The sequence below is a fragment of the Musa acuminata genome, chromosome BXJ1-10 (assembly GCF_036884655.1).
Source record: "Musa acuminata AAA Group cultivar baxijiao chromosome BXJ1-10, Cavendish_Baxijiao_AAA, whole genome shotgun sequence".
Taxonomy (NCBI): domain Eukaryota; kingdom Viridiplantae; phylum Streptophyta; class Magnoliopsida; order Zingiberales; family Musaceae; genus Musa; species Musa acuminata.
This window is the reverse complement of record NC_088336.1, coordinates 17154564-17172544: the sequence shown is the minus strand read 5'-3', so window position 1 is coordinate 17172544 and position 17981 is coordinate 17154564. Positions and strand designations below refer to the sequence as shown.

Here is a 17981-nt window from a genome sequence, read left to right as displayed (position 1 = left end):
TTGTGCCTTCGTGTGCAACTTCAAGAGTGTGCCAAATGTCATATGCAGTTTCATACATCGAAATATGATTAAAGTCGTTTTTATCCAAAGCACAAAATAAAGCATTCATAGCTCTAGCATTTAAAGAAAAAATCTTCTTCTCCAAATCATTCCATTTGTTCATTGATTTGGAAGACTTTTGAAAATTGTTTTTAATAATATTCCATAAATTGAAATCCATAAAAAGTAAAAAAATTCTCATTCGAGTTTTCCAACATATGTAGTTCGTCCCATTGAACATAGGAGGACAAGTGATTCAAAGACCCTCTTGATTACTAGCAAAAGTCATTTATCTTCGGTGTTAAACCAAATGAGAACAACCTTAGCTCTAATACAAACTATTAGGATCAAAATCAGCACTACGAGAGGGGGGGGGGGGGGGGGTGGGGGGTGGAGGGTTGGGAGTGAATTAGTGCTTATGATAAAAACGTCAGTTTTAAAAAATTACATTCAATGAAAAATCATATCGGAAATGTGCTTGACTTGGAGTAAGTGAACTAAATAATTAATTCAGAGAGTAATAGCAATGAAAAACAGAATGTAAATGCAAACCGAGTTTATAGTGGTTCTGTTGTCATGATCTACGTCTACTCTCAATTCCTCTTACATCGAGTCCATCGGCATTTACTAATGGTCTTTCTTCAATGGGCAAAGACCAACTACCCTCTTATAACTCTTTCTCATTTTCATAGGTTTAGGAGATAACCTTTACGATCCTCACACCTCTCTTAGAATGATCATAAATTTTAAGGAGGAGGAGGAGAATACTGAACACTTTTACAAGACTTTTACAACTCAAAATCTCAAGATTTTTGTTCACTTTTCATGCTCTTTCATGCAGGAAAGAGTAGGATATTTATAAGCCCCAATGACTTCAAAAATTGAGTCAAAAAGTGTCTCATCCTCGATTTTCGGGGTACTGACGATACCACCTCTTGCTCTCCTGACAACTAGCAGTATTATCTCTAGTCTGAGTGGTACTATCGCCTGACAAAACCTCAGAGACTGGGCTCTAGCGATACCGCCACTTGTCAGGCGGTACCACTATTTGTCAAGCGGTACCACCGCTTGACAGCATTAACTATTGGCGGTGCCACTGCTTGACATGGCTCTGGGTCACTGAATGGGCTATCCATCTAGCCCAATGCAGCCCTGATTTAGGCTCGATTGGCCCCTAATTGGGTTAGTAGAGTTATACCCAAACCTAACTCAAATTAAGACCTAACTTCATCACTAAAGACTCAAACAATTATAAGATAGCAAATCTAAGTTGTCCGGTTTGTCATTTGTTCATTTGAGCTCCCGACGAACTTTCAGTGCATCATCCGAACTTTTGGCATATCGCCCGATCCATCAACATGTTGACTCACGCAACGTCTGATTCTTCCGGCCCGATGCCCAATCTCCGACTCTTGCCCAACTTCATATTCTTTTGCTTTAATAATTTTATATTTTCATGATCGAAGTTAGTCCTACATCACTTTTCTCAACCAATATATTATATCATAAACTTATCAATTGATTTCATCATCCAAATTCATGATTCAATAATTGGAAGAGTTCTAAGCAAGATACTATTGCTGACTCAACCATGGAGGCAGAGTACATTGTTACGTATAAGTAACAAAGGAGGGATTCTGGATGAAGAAATTTATCATAGATCAAGGAGTCATGTTAGGCAGCGATGAGTCGATTATTCAAGTCCTTTGCTTCTTGAATTGTAGTTACCTTTGGATCCCAACTTTTTGGAAGAGATCTTAAAATTTTATTAACTAATTCAAGATTAGTATAACATTTACCAAGAGCTTTCAAATCATTGACAACATTCATAAAATGAGTGTACATGTCACCAATTATTTCGCTTGGCTTCATTCTAAATAATTCATAACTATGTACCAAAAGATTAATCTTAGATTTTTTTACTTTATTTATGCCTTCATGAAGCATAGAATAAAGCGTTTATAGCTTTAGCATTTAAATAAAATATTTTCTTCTTAAAAACATTTCATTCATTCATTGGTCTAGAGGATTTTTTAAAACCAAACTCAACTCAACAACGTTTCATAGATCAAAATTTATAGAAAGAAAGAAAATTCGCATTCGTATTTTCCAATATGTATAGTCCATCCCATTAAACATAAGAGAATGAGTGATAGAGTGTCTCTCTTGATTATTAAAAAAAAATCATTTAATCTCTTTTGGGTGTTCAACCAATTGAGATAACCATGCTCTGATACCAATTGTTAGGATCATAATGGCACTAAGAGGGGGGGGGAGGGTGAATTAGTACTTTCAAAATAAAGTTCTGATTTAAAAGTTCAATAAAATAATATGTATCAGAAATACGTTTAAACTTAGAATATGAGTAAGGATAGTGAGTAACTAAATCAATTAGTAATAGAAAGGAAAAACATAAAGAGAAATGCAAACCATATTTATAGTGGTTCGGTCATCCCAACCTACGTCGACTCCCGATTCCTCTTCCCTCAAAGCCACCGGATTTCACTACCAATCTTTTTGTTAATTAGCGAAGATCAACTACTCTTATTACAACTCTTTCTCCTTTTCACAGGCTTAAGAGAAAACCTTCACACATCTCTTTTATAAGAAGACCTCACACTTCCCTTACAATGATGACTTCTAAACTCAAAGAGAAAAAGACTCAATACTTTAAGAGAGTTTATATACTTAAAATCATAAGTTTTCATACTTTACTAAGCAAGTATGAGTGGGGTATTTATAGGCCCGAAATGACTTCAAAAATAGAGCCAAAAATTTAAATCCCTAGGTTTTCGGGGTATTAGCGGCACTATTGCCTAACATAGCCTGGGAACCAAGACATTCTATCGGTACCTTCGCTTGATTAGGTGGTACCATCGCTTGACAGCCTAGGAACTCGGGTTTTGGTGGTACCACAGCTCAGCCCAACTCCATGTTACTAAATTGGACTTTCAACATACCCAATTCAGCATTGTTTCAGGCCCAATGAGCTCCTAATCAAGTTGGCATGGCTATGCTCTAAAACCAACTCAATTAGACACTTAAACAACTTCGATCAAGACTTAACAATTACAATCATGAAACGTACATTGTTCGATATGTCATTTGTTCATCTAGCACTTCGTCTGATCCTCCGATGTATCGTCCTTTCTTTCGGTGTATTGCTCGATTTATCGGTATGTTGACATCTCATAACATACGATCTTCTTTGCGCAATGTCCGATCCTTCTAGCTCAATACTCGAACTCTGACATGATGCTCTTCGACCCAATGTTTGATTCTTTTACTTCAATGATTTACCTTTCCATGATCGAAGTTTCTCTTGTATCACTTATCTCAAACACTTATCAGTCCATAAACTCATTAATTGATTTCATCGTCAAAATATGAAATTCAACATTTTTGGCTCCACTATTAAAACAATATGAGGTCTATAAATACCTCACTCATGCTTGCTTGGAAAAAACACGAAAACTTGAGATTTGAAGTATGTAAACTCTCTTAAAAGGTGGGTGTTGAATTTCTTCCTCCTTAAGTTTATAGGTCATTCTAAGGGAAGTGCGAGATTTTCTTATAAAAGAGAGGTATGAAGATTCTCTCATAAGCTTGTGAAAAGGTGAAAGAGTTGTAACAAGGGTAGTTGATCTTCGTCCATTGAAAAGAAAATTAGTAGTGAAAGCCAATGACCTCAAGAGAAGATGAATCGGGAGTAGACGTAGGTTGAGACAACCAAACCACTATAAATTTGGTTTGCATTGCTCTTTATATTTTTCCTTTCTATTACTAACTGATTTAGTTACTTACTACCCTTACTTACATTCTAAGTTTAACGTATTTTCGATATGTATTTAACGATAAAAAAATTTTAAATCTAAATTTTATTTCGAAAGTACTAATTCACCCCCTTACGATTCTAAAAAGAAGAAGGTGAGTCTAGTTAGAACGATATGTGATTTTTGGATTCAAGGATGGTGCTCCTATAGAACAGATAAAAAAAAATTATATAATATCGAAATGTATGATTCGAGAATTTAATTTATTATTATTTGATTTCAATTTTCATATTAAATTTAACCGACCGAAAGCCAACGAACAGAAAGGTTTGGTCGCGTTCATTTGGAGGAACCCAACAAACAAGGCTGTCAAATCCCACACTAAGAATGCCCCAAGGAATTGGAAGCACAAACCTCGATTCGAACAATTCAAACGAAGAAAAGAAAGCGAAAGGAATCGAAAACGGAGAAGAGGAAGGCAAAGGAATAATAGAGGCAATACCTGCAAGCGGTTCGCTGTCCGAAGAGGAGGCGGAGGCCACATTACATCGTCGCCTTCTTCTCAACAAATGCTAGCGGAGCGAAATCCAACGAACAGAAGCAACAAGGTTTGGCCGCGTTTCTCTTGGAGGAACCCAACAACCCTTTTGATACGGGATCCTCTCCAAGTCGCGCGTATCCGATTGTCCATGCAATTTCCCCATCCGTTCGTTGATGTGAGCCTCGTCTGCGATTAGACCCTGCGCCATATGGGTCTCACAATAATCAACGGTTAATACAAAATTTTCATTCTGTTGAAATGGTTTGTGTTGGAGATGATCCTAACTCCTCTGCGACCGAAAAAGTACACGATGGACGGACTCAAAACTGCCCATTACTGAGTGCTTACGTCAGCGGAAAGAAGCCCATTGGGCCTTATTGTAAGGCCGTTCGGCTCAATTCTGTCGCACGTGCCTAGGATTTGGTTGCGACCGCTCGCGCATAAAGGGGCGGCGACGGAGAAGAAACCACCACCCGCAACGTCTTCCTTGTTTGATCGCTCCCTCTACCTCTCTCTTCGCCACCCCACCTCGTTGCTTGCTTCTTACGGTGGATACTGGTCACCCGTCCTTCGATCACAGCGGTCCTCGTCTTCCTCCACTCAAATCGATCCGTTCTTTCTCGCTCTCCGTCGATCGGTTGATGCGAAGCACAAAGGTACGGTTATTGATCCAGATGCCTCACTCTTGTCTGTTTTTTTTTGTCTTCTTGCTCCTGCGTTCTTCTTTGGGCTGTTGATTCGATTTCTCCGAGTTAATTAATGGGAAACTTCGATCTTCCATCGTCCAGTCTTTGGATTTCGATCTGGGAGATCTGTTCACTGGGTCCGCATTAAACCCGCCCGAAACTTTGGAAATTATTTTATGCCAGATGTTTCATATTTCTGATTTTACTGGATTTCTTGTCTTCTCGAAAGCGATTTGGATTTTTAACACGACGATTAATGGATTGATCTGATATATTCAAGTTATTTCATCAAAGATTTGAGGAAAAGATAGATCTTGGTTTAATTGCGTTGTAGGATTTCTATTCAGGTTTCCACGAATAATTCAACCTATGTTGCTATACTTGTTTGAACTTCGGACCTAAGAAGAAAATTTTGTTTTGTTATGTGGTTTTTTATTTTTCCGCTTCTTGGAATATGATAGTTTTATTTTATTTGGATTTGTTCATTAATCATTTGAATGATCTGTTTTAGATGTTGATTTCTTCATTTTTCCAGTTGGTATGCTATTCTTTTTGTCTCTTTATGACTGCTGCAGGGGAGAAAGATGCGGCGTTTGATTCTCGTTATTCTCCTAATAACAGGTTGTCTGAGTTCTGCATTGTTGTTCACAATTCTGGCGGTTGGCTTGGTAATCCACAGAATTGAATGATTACCGAGGGCTAGATCATTTGCTATATTTCTGAGTTACTCTCTTCCTTTTATGGAGCACCTTCCTGTGGAAGTCATCGGGAATATCCTTTCTCATCTTGGAGCTGCTCGGGATGTTGTTGTTGCCTCTGCAACTTGCCGGAAATGGAGAGAAGCCTGCAGGAAGCATCTACATACCCTTTCTTTTAAGTCAGACGACTGGCCCCGTGACATCACCACCAGGCAGTTGGAGATCCTCATAACACAGACAATATTCCAAACAATCGGTTTGCAGTGTCTTTCAATTCACATGGACAGCGCCCATGAATTCTCAGCTGCTCCAGTTATTGCTTGGCTCATGTATACTAGAGAAACACTAAGGAGCTTATCATATAACGTGCGCACAACACCTAATGTGAACATTCTAGAGAAGTGTGGTCGACAGAAGCTAGAGACCTTGGATTTGGATCATAATTTGATTACCGGGGTTGAACCAAGTTACCAGCGATTTACTTGCCTCAAATCTCTTTCTCTAAGACATATTAATATCTCTGCCTTTGATTTGAGCCTCTTGCTGGCTGCCTGTCCGAGAATCGAGTCTTTGACACTTGATGCTCTAGAAATTGTCACATCAGATTCTCAATCTTTAATGGAGCTGAGCAGTCAAACATTGAAGTGCTTATATGCGAAATCAGTAGGTGTCGATAAGATTATTTTGGAAGCAGATAATCTTGAGATCTTGAACTTAAATGCCTTAAATCTTGATTTTTTTGAGCTAATTGGAAAGGGTACTCTTAGGCATTTGAAGATAGATGATGTTAGTGTCACTCATTTGGATATCGGTGAGAGCATGGATCATTTGGAGGTTGTGGATGTGAGTAACTTTCTGATTGTATGGCCAAAATTCTACCATATGATATCTAGAGCATCTAAATTGAGAAGACTCAGGCTCTGGGGAGTAGTGTTTGATGATGAGGATGAGATCATTGATTCAGAATCTATTGCTATTTCTTTCCCACAGCTTAAGCATCTTTCATTGAGTTACGAAATAAGGGATGGGTTGCTCCATTATGGTTTGCGAGGCTCCTCATCATTGGGAAATGTGGCAGTACTGGAACTGGGATGGACTGTGATAAGTGAGCACTTTGGGCACTGGGTTTTTGGAATGATTGAAAGATGCCCGAACCTCAAAAAATTAGTCATTCATGGTGTTCTTAATGAGGCTAAAACTCGTGAAGAACGTCAGATGTTGGCCAATTTTACTTCATTTATAGTTTGTCTAATGAGGAAATATATTCATGTTGATGTGCAATTCGAGTACGAGTAATTTATTGTATGCCACAGAAAGAGTTTGGATTTTTGTTTATCTTGAGCTCGGGTGCATGAAATTGTAGGTATAGTGTCTTCATGTCCACTTGTAATTGCTGAAAATATTTTCTCCTAAACACATTATGTAGAAACGTCACCCTTGGTGAGAGATTGGATATATAAAGTTAAACATTAGCTTAGTCACTAATTTCATTCATTCTTTTGAAAATTTATTTACTTCTTGGACACTTTCCTTATGGAACTGAGCCTTGATGTCTGTTTCAAATGTACATTCTGAGAATATTCTTTTAACATCATGTGGTCATTTTAACAAATGAGGGTGTTATAATCATGTTGTATAAGAAAATCATCTGGCTCCTTTTGGATGATGCATCATGGTAAGCATTACATAACATGGATGTCATGCCAATAATGTATATACAAATCTGTAGAGACTGTTTAATCACTTTTATTTCAATAATGATGACCATTTGATATTTATCCATTTAGTCAAAAGCCACCCATCATTTTGTTTATTTATTTTGAAGTTTTCAATTTCATTGTTTTCTCTTTCGCCTCCTTTGTTTTCACGTGTCCAAATTTACAAAAATGGTTGATTTGTTATAATATGATCTTATGTAGTGATATCAATTAAGCTGGTAGGTGTTTTGAACTGCAGGACTCCAAATGAGCAACAAAGGGAATGTTGTTTGCTGCTACTTGTTTATAGTTTTATCAAAATTACAAAGACCTAGTTCCAACATATTATTGGATACTAAGTTGACTAAAATCTTGTTATTGAAGAGTTTATTGGAAAATGCATGATTCACATTTCTATCATGTTTTCATCATCAAAAAGGGACCTTAACTCTTTCAAGGTATCATGCAGTTTTTTTGTTGCCATGATTTCTTTGTTGTAGGTCTGGATATCAATCAACAAATCTCCAACTATCTATCACCCTGATCACAAGGATGCAAGTGCTGCTCAACGCTGACATTTCACTATTCTCGTGCAGTTTCATGTGGTGTATGATTGCCCGATAGTGAACATCCTACATTTGCTTCTGAAGGGATGGAAAATCAGAAAAAATAGACACATCCACCAGATTGTTTCTGACTTGGGATGATAATGGAATGTTAAGATTTTCTACATGCATCGTCGATTCGATTAGAATTTCATTTTCTTTAGCAAGAATTTAGAAGAATATGCTCCCAGTGTGGCAATGTCACCACACCTATTATTCATGTTATTTTGTTCTCCACGTATTATTCTTGGACCGAGAATTCCTTGCCAAACTTAGTGGTGGTAGCAGTTATCAATTACACAAGGCTTGGGAAAGATCATGAACAAAAATACTAGAATTGCTATAATTGCATCCTTTTCATTCTGCAAAATTACAGGGACAAACCATAATTTGAGAACAAGTCATGTCTTAATCACTAATTCAATTTCTATTTATTGTTTTTAATGAATTTTTTTTAATCTTTATGTACTTCCTCACGTCATTGGTTTTAACTAACTCATCTTATCCTCTGCCTATCCTTCCTTACAAGAGAGACGGTAATTCTTTTTTACGGGGAATTTATTGCAAGTGACTCTTAAACGCGTGAAGAACTACCGAATCATCATGATCGATGAATCCCACGGTTCCCGTCGCTAACAAACTCCTCGATCGGATTCCTCAGGCGTATAATATTCAAAAAGCCCGCCTCTGGCGCGCAGCATATTTCGATCCCCTTGTGGAGAACACTTCGAGATCGGCTTTAGCCAGCTCGATCCCTCCGCTCCATATTACGAAGATCTATTTCGTCGAGGTGGCCGTAGGTAATATCCCAACTCGTCTTCGATTCATTTAGTTGTCTGATGAAAATTTCTATTGCCGTAATCTCTTGGGAGTAATATCGATCGATTTCATTACGGCGTGATGGTCTGGAACGTGACCCTTTTCAGCTATTGATGAATGTGATCTATGATCTACTTGGTTCTTGAGTGATTTTTCCTGCTAAATGGAAATAATCTCTTGGGACTAGTATCGATCGATTTCATTATGGCGTGATGCTCTGGAACGAAACCCTTTTTAGCTATTGATGAATGTAATCTATGATCTACTTGGTTCTTAAATGATTTTTCCAGCTAAATGGAAACGATCGTTTTTCTGCGTCTTAATCCAGTGGTTTTGCTGCTTAATTTAGTCACATCCAACATCGGGAGCCGCCGATCAGACAGAAGAAATAGAGAGAAAGTAGTTGCAGAGTGCGTGGAGGAAAAATCATGGGCAGTGTCTTCTTCACACTTTCCAAAATATTGCATGTATCGAATATAGTTCTTAATAGATGTTGTCGACGTGATTTCTTGGACATGAAATTAATTATATCCGATTTTACATGAGGTGCACACACACTGCTGGTTTTTTAATTTTATGGATCGCTAACTTCGGTGTTCTTTTCCTAATCAGGCGGCAGCCACAACAATTCTGAACATCGTGGAAGACATCTCTCTAATTGCTTCTTTGCATTGTTGACTTCTGATGATAGAAATTGGTGAATGATACATCTCACTGGCCTGCGCTTTGTGAGTCTGTAAGTTTCTTTTGGCTTTGTTAGCAATTGAAAGTTAAGCTTTTTAAATTGTTCAAAATTGACCTTATTGTGATTCATGATATAAGACACTAACGGATAATTATAATCGTGGGCATACAAGGTATATAAGCGGTTCAAAAGAAAGCCACATTGATTTAGTTCTATCGTGCATAGATGTTATTGCAACATGTTCAGAATCTTAAATGTTCTATCATTGACTCTGTTTAATTAGGGTCTCCACATTAATTTTACATTTTTTTTCCAATCATTTGATGAAGCAAAACTGGTAGACACATGCACATGATGTCCTAGTATGCAGCTAATTACTATTATCTATCAAAGACCTGAGGGAAATGGTTGGACTTGACGACAATAATTAAGGTAGGCTACTTGTTCAGATGCACCAAATTAACAAGCTATTCTCCGACTTCAAAGGCCCTCTTTCACTGTAATCTACCACCAGAAAGTGATTCAGCTATGTCCTTTCTGGGTATGCTGTTGGATATAGCTAGTTCATGTATGAACTTTTGATTGATCCATGTATCCTCCTTTTAACTAAATATTAGCGGATGACCACAACTGCATGAAACTGGATGTGAAACCCATGTTAAAACCACTAGAAGACTCCTATTAAAAGGCTTGACTATGATGTAGCAAATTCATATCCAGTGGATCTTGCAATAGGGATTAGACTTAACATTCTGAAACTGAGTTTTTCCAAGTAAATTATATGGGAAGGTTCTGTGAAGAAACACCTGCTGCTATTGTCCTTTGTTGTTTGTTACCAATATCATCGAGATGCACCGACTTAATGACGTTTCATATTTCATCATTTTGCATTAGTAAAGAGTTTAGTAGTAGTGTTATTAGTCTTGTATTAAGTAGTAGCATCGTATATCAAACGAGTAATTTTAATTGCAAATTTTGAATCTTTTGAGTCATATCTTGGTCCTATTGTCCTGTTTCGAAGTGCCTGTTTCTCTTTCATCAGGACAAATTCGTTTTACCGTTCGATATTTGTGATTTTTGTGCTGCAAATTAAGCAGCTTGGCTCAGTTTGAATAACTCATATATCTAGCACAACCAGGCTCAGGTTGTGTAAATCACGTTAGATCTCAAGTTAACAATGGGTTGGATCGAGTCAGATCTTAGTTTGTATTATGACTAGATTGAAAACACAGTTAACAAATTATAAGCACCCAAAATTCAATTTACATAGTTCTAAGTATATGTTGTACTTGAAGTATGAGGCCTGGTTGTGCTCACGTTTGAGTACAGAATTTTACACTAACAGGAACAACTACTCAAAATTTCAAGGTCATTGAGAATTGCAACCCCTGATTAAAATCAAATTCCAAATAGACATGAATCCAGGGTTTGCAAACACAGATTCACTTTTTGCAGCCCTATCTTTAATGAGTATTTGAATTTGTTTGTTGTCAAAGTTCTTCATCCAAGCTTGCTAGCATTAGTTAGAATATCATATGCATAAATCTTTGAGCAAGAAAGACATATGCATAATTCCAAGAGCAGCATAAACATGCATAAATTATAAGTAAAAGATGAGTTCAAAATGAACCTACCAAATTCTGAATTTTGATGTGTTTTCTTCTATATCTAAGGTGCCTGACTCAAAAGATAATTGATCTTCTTTTGTTCATTCCCAAGGCTATAGGGGTAACTTCTCTGCATTTGCTAACAGTTTGTCTATTTCGTCATTTGAATTGAGAGCAAAGATTTATAAAATACTAATGCACAAAACTATGCATGATATATTAAAATTGCCACTGTGCTCGAAGTGGCTTTAGGTTGAAGTATCATCTGAATGAAGAAGTGCCTTGAGTATTGCATCACCCCAATGATCCACGCACATGAAAAAGTGTCCACCTTCTGGACTCTCATGATATTGTATCCAAGCAAGTTTCTGCGCAAGATAGCGTTGTAACTCCACTTGAACCAGTTTATCTTTATAACCCTGCCATATGTGAACCGAGCCCTCATTGTTGGGGAATGGGTTGCTTGTATTCATGGGGTCAAACTCCCAGTTGCTAAATGCAACCATCAAGTCACGGTGGAGTGACTCAAAAACTCCCTACTATCGCACCTTGTTCTGAAACTGGTGGCATACAAGTCCATTCACCAGAGCAACAGTAAGTACAAAAATTATATTCATGAGACAGAGAAGGTGGCAGCAAGTTATTTCTTTTAAAGGCTCTAAATCTTTTCAAAGAATCTTAGACCTTCATAAAAATAATTGTCAGAAAACCATGGTTAGTAAATTGTGACAAAATATTCAGTTTTGTTTTCGTCTTTTCATTTAGTAATAAGAAAAAGTGTAGTCTTTGTAAGCATTTGACTAAATCACAATATGCATGTGCTCGTTAGATAGAGGGGGAAAAGAACTTTCGTCAGTAACTTCTGTACTGATTTGCTTTTTCATATATTTGTTTCAGGCCTTACTATGTGTGGATCATTTTCAATTTATTGTCAAGATTCAAAAGACTTGCTGGATTTTTGAAAGCTTTGTTTTCTGGTATCAGTTTAAAGGAATAAAATGTTTATCTGAAACTCCTAAAAAGTATTTTATAATTATATAATATTCTCGTTTTTTTTTTCCCAATACAAAAATCTTTTTCTTTTCCAGTAGAAGTATCTTTTATGATCGTCACCTCTGTTACCTCAACAATCAATCATCTAAACTCCATAATTCCTTGGATGATAGTTGCCATCTTAATGTAACATCATCTATTTATTTCTTCTTAGTTTTGCAATGTCTAAGCTTATCAATTTGGTTGTTTGTCCACTGTTACAGCATCCACTTTCGTCAGTTAGTCAACATGTTCTCGAAAGAGAATGCTCTGACAAGAATTACTGAGTGAGTATTATGTTCAGAATTTGTGAGTGAATTCATGACTAACAAACTGAAGCGGGTTTGGACTTCGAGTACTGATCAACGATCAAACCTGTCTACTAAAACAACTGATGCAATTAGTTAAAAAGAATGAGGAACATACAACTTAATTAAAATGCTGGAATATGAACAGTTTAACCAGATAAATTACAGTAGATGAGATTGCTGAAGTAGACACAATGTCAGTGGAATTATCACAATGATAGTGATGTAAGGGCATCAATATACTTTGATTGAATATTAGGGAGTAAGCCATAGGTTAAACGACGAGAAATCAAGGTAACAGCCAGTGTTGAACTTCATTAGAGTTCCAGTTCGAGTCCTTTTTCTTAGAATAACATTACATATTCTATATGAGACTCCTTTCTCTCAGTCTCATTTTGGGACTCAACTCCTTTCTTTCATTCTCATTTAATAGTATTAAGTGCCGATCAATAATCTCTTATAAAGTGGTAGACGCTGAATGCGGTTTGTATATTCCAAAAATGATTATATTATATTCGTTATGAAGGCGTTTCGAATGCAAATTGCATAATCAACTAACATTTTTGTAGAGAATATGCTTCATAGTTTTTATAAAAGTTGGTTGACATATCTGAAAATTTTTTATATTTTGAAAATATACATATGACATAAGTTTTGTACATGTCAAAAAGGGCATCTGTTGTAATGTATGTATACATCAACAAAATGTATCACACATTTTATAAAATGTGTAAACAGAGTTTTGAGATATTATAGGTCATTTTTCTAATATGTATCCTACTGTGTATGACTATATGTTGTCGAAAACAAAGCATTTTCATGATTCTCCAAGTTTTTTCCTAATTTCTGGTCAAAATGATATAAATAGTTTGAGATATTATAGAGGATTTCTCAAAGGTATTTCTTACTGTGTATGAATACATATTGTGGAAAACAGAGCATTCTTCAGCATCTAAACAGGGACAACAATTTCAAATGAATATATGTCGCTAGTTTTTTAGTTTTAAATTTTTTTTATATTTTTATGAATTATTTAGCTTTAAACTGTGTCAAAAAAAAATTTTGGCCAACTTTTCTTATTTCCGTATAAATATCATGGATAAATGCAATGTTTTTTTAATATTTGAACTTTTAAATTGGTCTAAAACACTTGATATAAATTTTGGCTAAATAAAATATTTTCTAATATGCGATATATTATTTTTGCTCAAAACCCAAGTGCATTGAATAGAAAAATTGATTCAAATGACCTAAAATATTTAGAAAAGACTTGTATTGCATAGAACCCAGATGGACTTATGTCATTAATTTTTTTATTTTAAAAAATGTGTTTGATATTTTTATGAATTATTTAGCTTACGAAGCATGTGTCATTTTTTATTTTTGGTCAATTTTTTCTCATTTTCACATAAATATCATCGATCCGTATAATGTTTTTTGACATTTGAGCTTATAAATTAGTCCAAAACACCTAATAAAAATTTAAGTTAAAAATTTTTTTAAAATGTGAAGCACTTTTTTTTTCCCAAAATCCAAACAGTGCATCACATAGAACAATTGGCTCAATAGATCTGAAAATTTTAGAAAAGATTTACATTGGACCAAATTGGCATATGTCATTGGTTTCTATTTTATTTTATTTTTATATATTTTTTAGGGTGAACTATATGTCATTTCCTATTTGGCCAATTTTTTTCATTTCTACATAAATATCACGGATCGATATAATGTTTTTTTGGTATTTGAGCTTATAAATTAGTTCAAGAAACCGGTAAAGATTTGGGCTAGAAAAAATATTTTCTAATATATGATATATTATGTTTACCTAAAATCCAAAGATAGTGCATCCCAGAAATATTATTTGAATAGACTTGAATCTTTTAGGAAATATTCAAATTGAACTCAAATAGATATGTCATTGGTTTTCCATTTTAAGAAATTTATTTGATATTTTTATGAATTATTCAGTTTATGAACTGTCTGTCATTTTTTTATTTTTAACCAACTTTTTTCATTTCCACATAAATAAAAATCATGGATTCATGTAATATTTTTTGACATTTGAGTTTTTAAATTGGTCCAAAATATCTGATAAAAATTTGGGCTAAAGAAAATATTTTCTAATATATGATGCACTATTTTTATCTAAAATATAAAAACAATGCATCAGATAGGGCGATTCTAATAAACCTGAAATGTTAGGAAAGATTTGGATAGATGTCATTGGTTTTTAATTTTAGACAATTTTTAGATTTTTTTATGAATTATGTGTCATTTTTCATTCTTGGCCAATTTTTTCTCGTTTTCACATAAATATCATGGATCAATTCAATGTTCTTTAACATTTAAGCTTATAAATTGGTCTAAAATAGCTGATAAAAATTTGGGCCAGACAGACATCTCAACATCAAAAGTCAATCTCAAATTTATTAGATTTGTTTCAACATATAAAATAGAGCATTTATTGTAAAACCGAGAATATACTAAAATTTATAATTGCAATATAACTTGCATCAAATTTTGGACAACCAAACAGTTAGAACAAATTAAAACATATTAAACTACAAATGAATAAATCACTAAAAGTAAGTTTTCATTGCTTCAAAATTACAATTTGATTTTTAAGAATATGTTTTAAAAATAAGTTTCTTTAACCAATATTTGTATTTTATTGTCATTACCCTCAAGATGATGATAGAGGTGGGAATTTATATGATTCACGAATTTGTTGTTGATTCAATTCTTGTTTTCTTTCTTTTATTAACATAGCACCATATTTTTAAGAGGTAATACGCTACAATTATATTCTCATCATATCCTATATTGTTTGCTTCTCATGAAATTTTTTTTATCATTATAGGTTGTATGTATTAGCTCTATAATAATCTTCACAAATTGAGTATGAATTACTATTCTTATATCTAATAGTGTTGAATCTCAAATTTTGATGATGAAACTAATTGATAGAGTTTATGATCACATTTTGAGTGATACAGGACTAGTTTCGACCATGAAGAGACAATTAAAGCAAGAAGAATCAATGTTAGGTCGGAGTGAAAAATGTCAGAAGATTAAATATAGAGCCGGAGGATCGATCGATATGTTGGTAGAAGGCTTCATGCTATGAGTTTGGGCATTGGGCCTAAAAGAGCGGACATTATGCCAAGAAGATCGGAGTTGCGGATGTCAACATACCGATCGAGGAAAATGCCATAAAAGAGGACGATGCGTCGAAGGATTGGATGAAGCGCCGATGAACCAATGACATGTCGGACAACATGTGATTAATGCTTTATAATAATTATCTAGATCGAAGTAGTTTTAAGTTGTAATTGGGTTGTAATTAGGCCAACTCAATTAGGGGCCAATTGATCCTATATTGGGGCTGTTTTAGGCCAAGAGAAAGGTTCATTCAGTGACCCAAAAGTTGAGTCAAGCGGTGGCATCGCTAGAGGCTCAGTCTCTAAGACACAGTCTCCAAGATTGTGTAAGGCAGTAGTACTCCCCAGTGTTAGGCGGTGATATTGCTAGATTGGGCGGTATTACAGGCGATGGTACCACCAATACCCTAGAAATCTGAGATGAGATCTTTTTTTGCTCCATTTTTGAAGTCATTTGGGGTCTATAAATACCCCAACTATTTCTTCATATAGAAGCACGAATTAGAGCAAAAAGAGATTGTTATTCTGAGTTGTAAAATTGGTCAGTGATCTCCTCTTCCCTTTCTAGTTTTGAGATCATTCAAGAGAAGTTTGAGGCTTATAAGGGTTCTCTCCTGAACCCGTGAAAAAGAGAAAGAGTTGTAAGAGGATAGTTGGTTTTCGCCCATTGAAGGAAGCCGATGGCCTCGAGCGAAGAGGAATTAGGAGTGGATGTAGGTCACAACAACCGAACCATTATAAAACTTGATTTGCATTTACTTTAAGCTCTTTACTTTGATTGTAAAATGCTTACTTACTACTTTCACTATGCTACGAACGTGCATTCTAAGTTAAGCTCATTTCCGATATCGACTTTTATCGAATGAGATTTTTGAATCATTGTAAAGTTTTCGAACCGACGTTTTTATGATAGCACCAATTCACTCTCCCCCAATCTTAGTGGCAACTTAATCCTAACAAATAGTAGTCATAGCATAATAAAATAGAATTCTCAAAATGTCAAGACGTCCATATAAACTTATTTTTTCCAAATCTACTATAACTATCTTGGAGGATGTTTTTACTTGTAATTTAGTATGAATGAGGAAAGATATTGTAGCATCGACCATTAGCTATTTCATGATAGATATAGAATCATTTAGCAGCTTTCCTCCTAATCATTTCAATTATAAAGATAATAAGTAAGTCATAAACATCCTTCAATAATGAATTCATACCTTTTTATGCATATATCATGAGTATTGTATAACGATGAACAATGAAATAGATACAAGCTCATTGCTCCAACTTTTTTTAGAGTTTTCTGTATACATTTATTAACCTTATATATAGTGGAGGATCTAGTAACAGTTCAAAATAGCTTTGTATATATTCATTAAGCTTATACATAGTAGAGGATCTAGTAACTGTTCAAAATAGCTTTGTAGTCTCTCTATCTCACATATCGCTCATAAGATTTTTAGATAAATAAATTATGCAATAACCATGATATGATATTGGGAAGATCTCTTTCACAACCAAAAGTATTTTTAGATTTTGATTACTAATAATAGTCAAATTTTTGCATCCCTCAAGAACCACTCTCATGAATCCCCCCTACACTCGATCTCTATCACAGTAAAAGTAGTTGAAAATAATCTATTTTAACCATCAATAATTATAGTCATCATCAAAGTACTATGATATTTGTTTGATAGATGTGCGGTATCGATTCTAAAAACATATTCTAAAATATTTTTTGAAAATAAATTTTTGATGAAACTCCTGTTTGGACATGAGTTTCGTAGTCATGTAGTTTTAACTCTCTTAAAAATAAAATTATATTAATATATGACCGATCAAAGTGACCATAAATCTCATTAAGTACAATCTCTTATACAAATAAGCTTTCAAAATAATAACTCTAATTCTTTTTTGAATATCACAGTATAATCAACATTTATCATAACAGATTTTTTATTTGATCTATAATGAAAGAACTATAATGATCCTTATTCAATCTTGACAATTTACAATGCTCTTAATGAAACTTGGTAGTTCGGAAGCTATCGATTCCACCCTATCATTCATCGGCAATTGAAAACTTTATATTTTGCTTTTATCTTATAACTTGTAGTTGTAATATGTTTAATCTTAAAATTTCTTCCAATAACATAGCCTTTCAAAGCTTTTTAAAATTCAACCGAAACACATGTACAACTATATTATTTGAGCTATAAAATTATATAATTATATATATATATATATATATAATATAATATAATAACTTTAATATCATTCAAGTACCGTATTTAACCAATAAACTGATCATTACATAAATAATTAGCGAA

At 34.7% G+C, this 17981-nt stretch overlaps 1 protein-coding gene across 2 annotated transcripts; it reads left to right on the top strand.

Moving 5' to 3' along the window:
* The first annotated feature begins 4821 nt into the window (after positions 1 to 4821).
* Positions 4822 to 7214, top strand: LOC135595260 (F-box/LRR-repeat protein At1g67190-like). 2 transcript variants are annotated; one of them, XM_065085947.1, is made up of 2 exons: positions 4822 to 5009; positions 5615 to 7214. In XM_065085947.1, exon 2 carries the CDS (start codon positions 5780 to 5782, stop codon positions 7031 to 7033), a length of 1254 nt encoding a protein of 417 aa, XP_064942019.1. In that variant the 5' UTR covers positions 4822 to 5009; positions 5615 to 5779; the 3' UTR covers positions 7034 to 7214. The 2 variants fall into 2 exon arrangements, with proteins under 2 accessions (XP_064942019.1, XP_064942020.1); XM_065085948.1 differs by having other exon boundaries at positions 4823 to 5009; positions 5661 to 7214.
* Positions 7215 to 17981: the final 10767 nt, after the last annotated feature.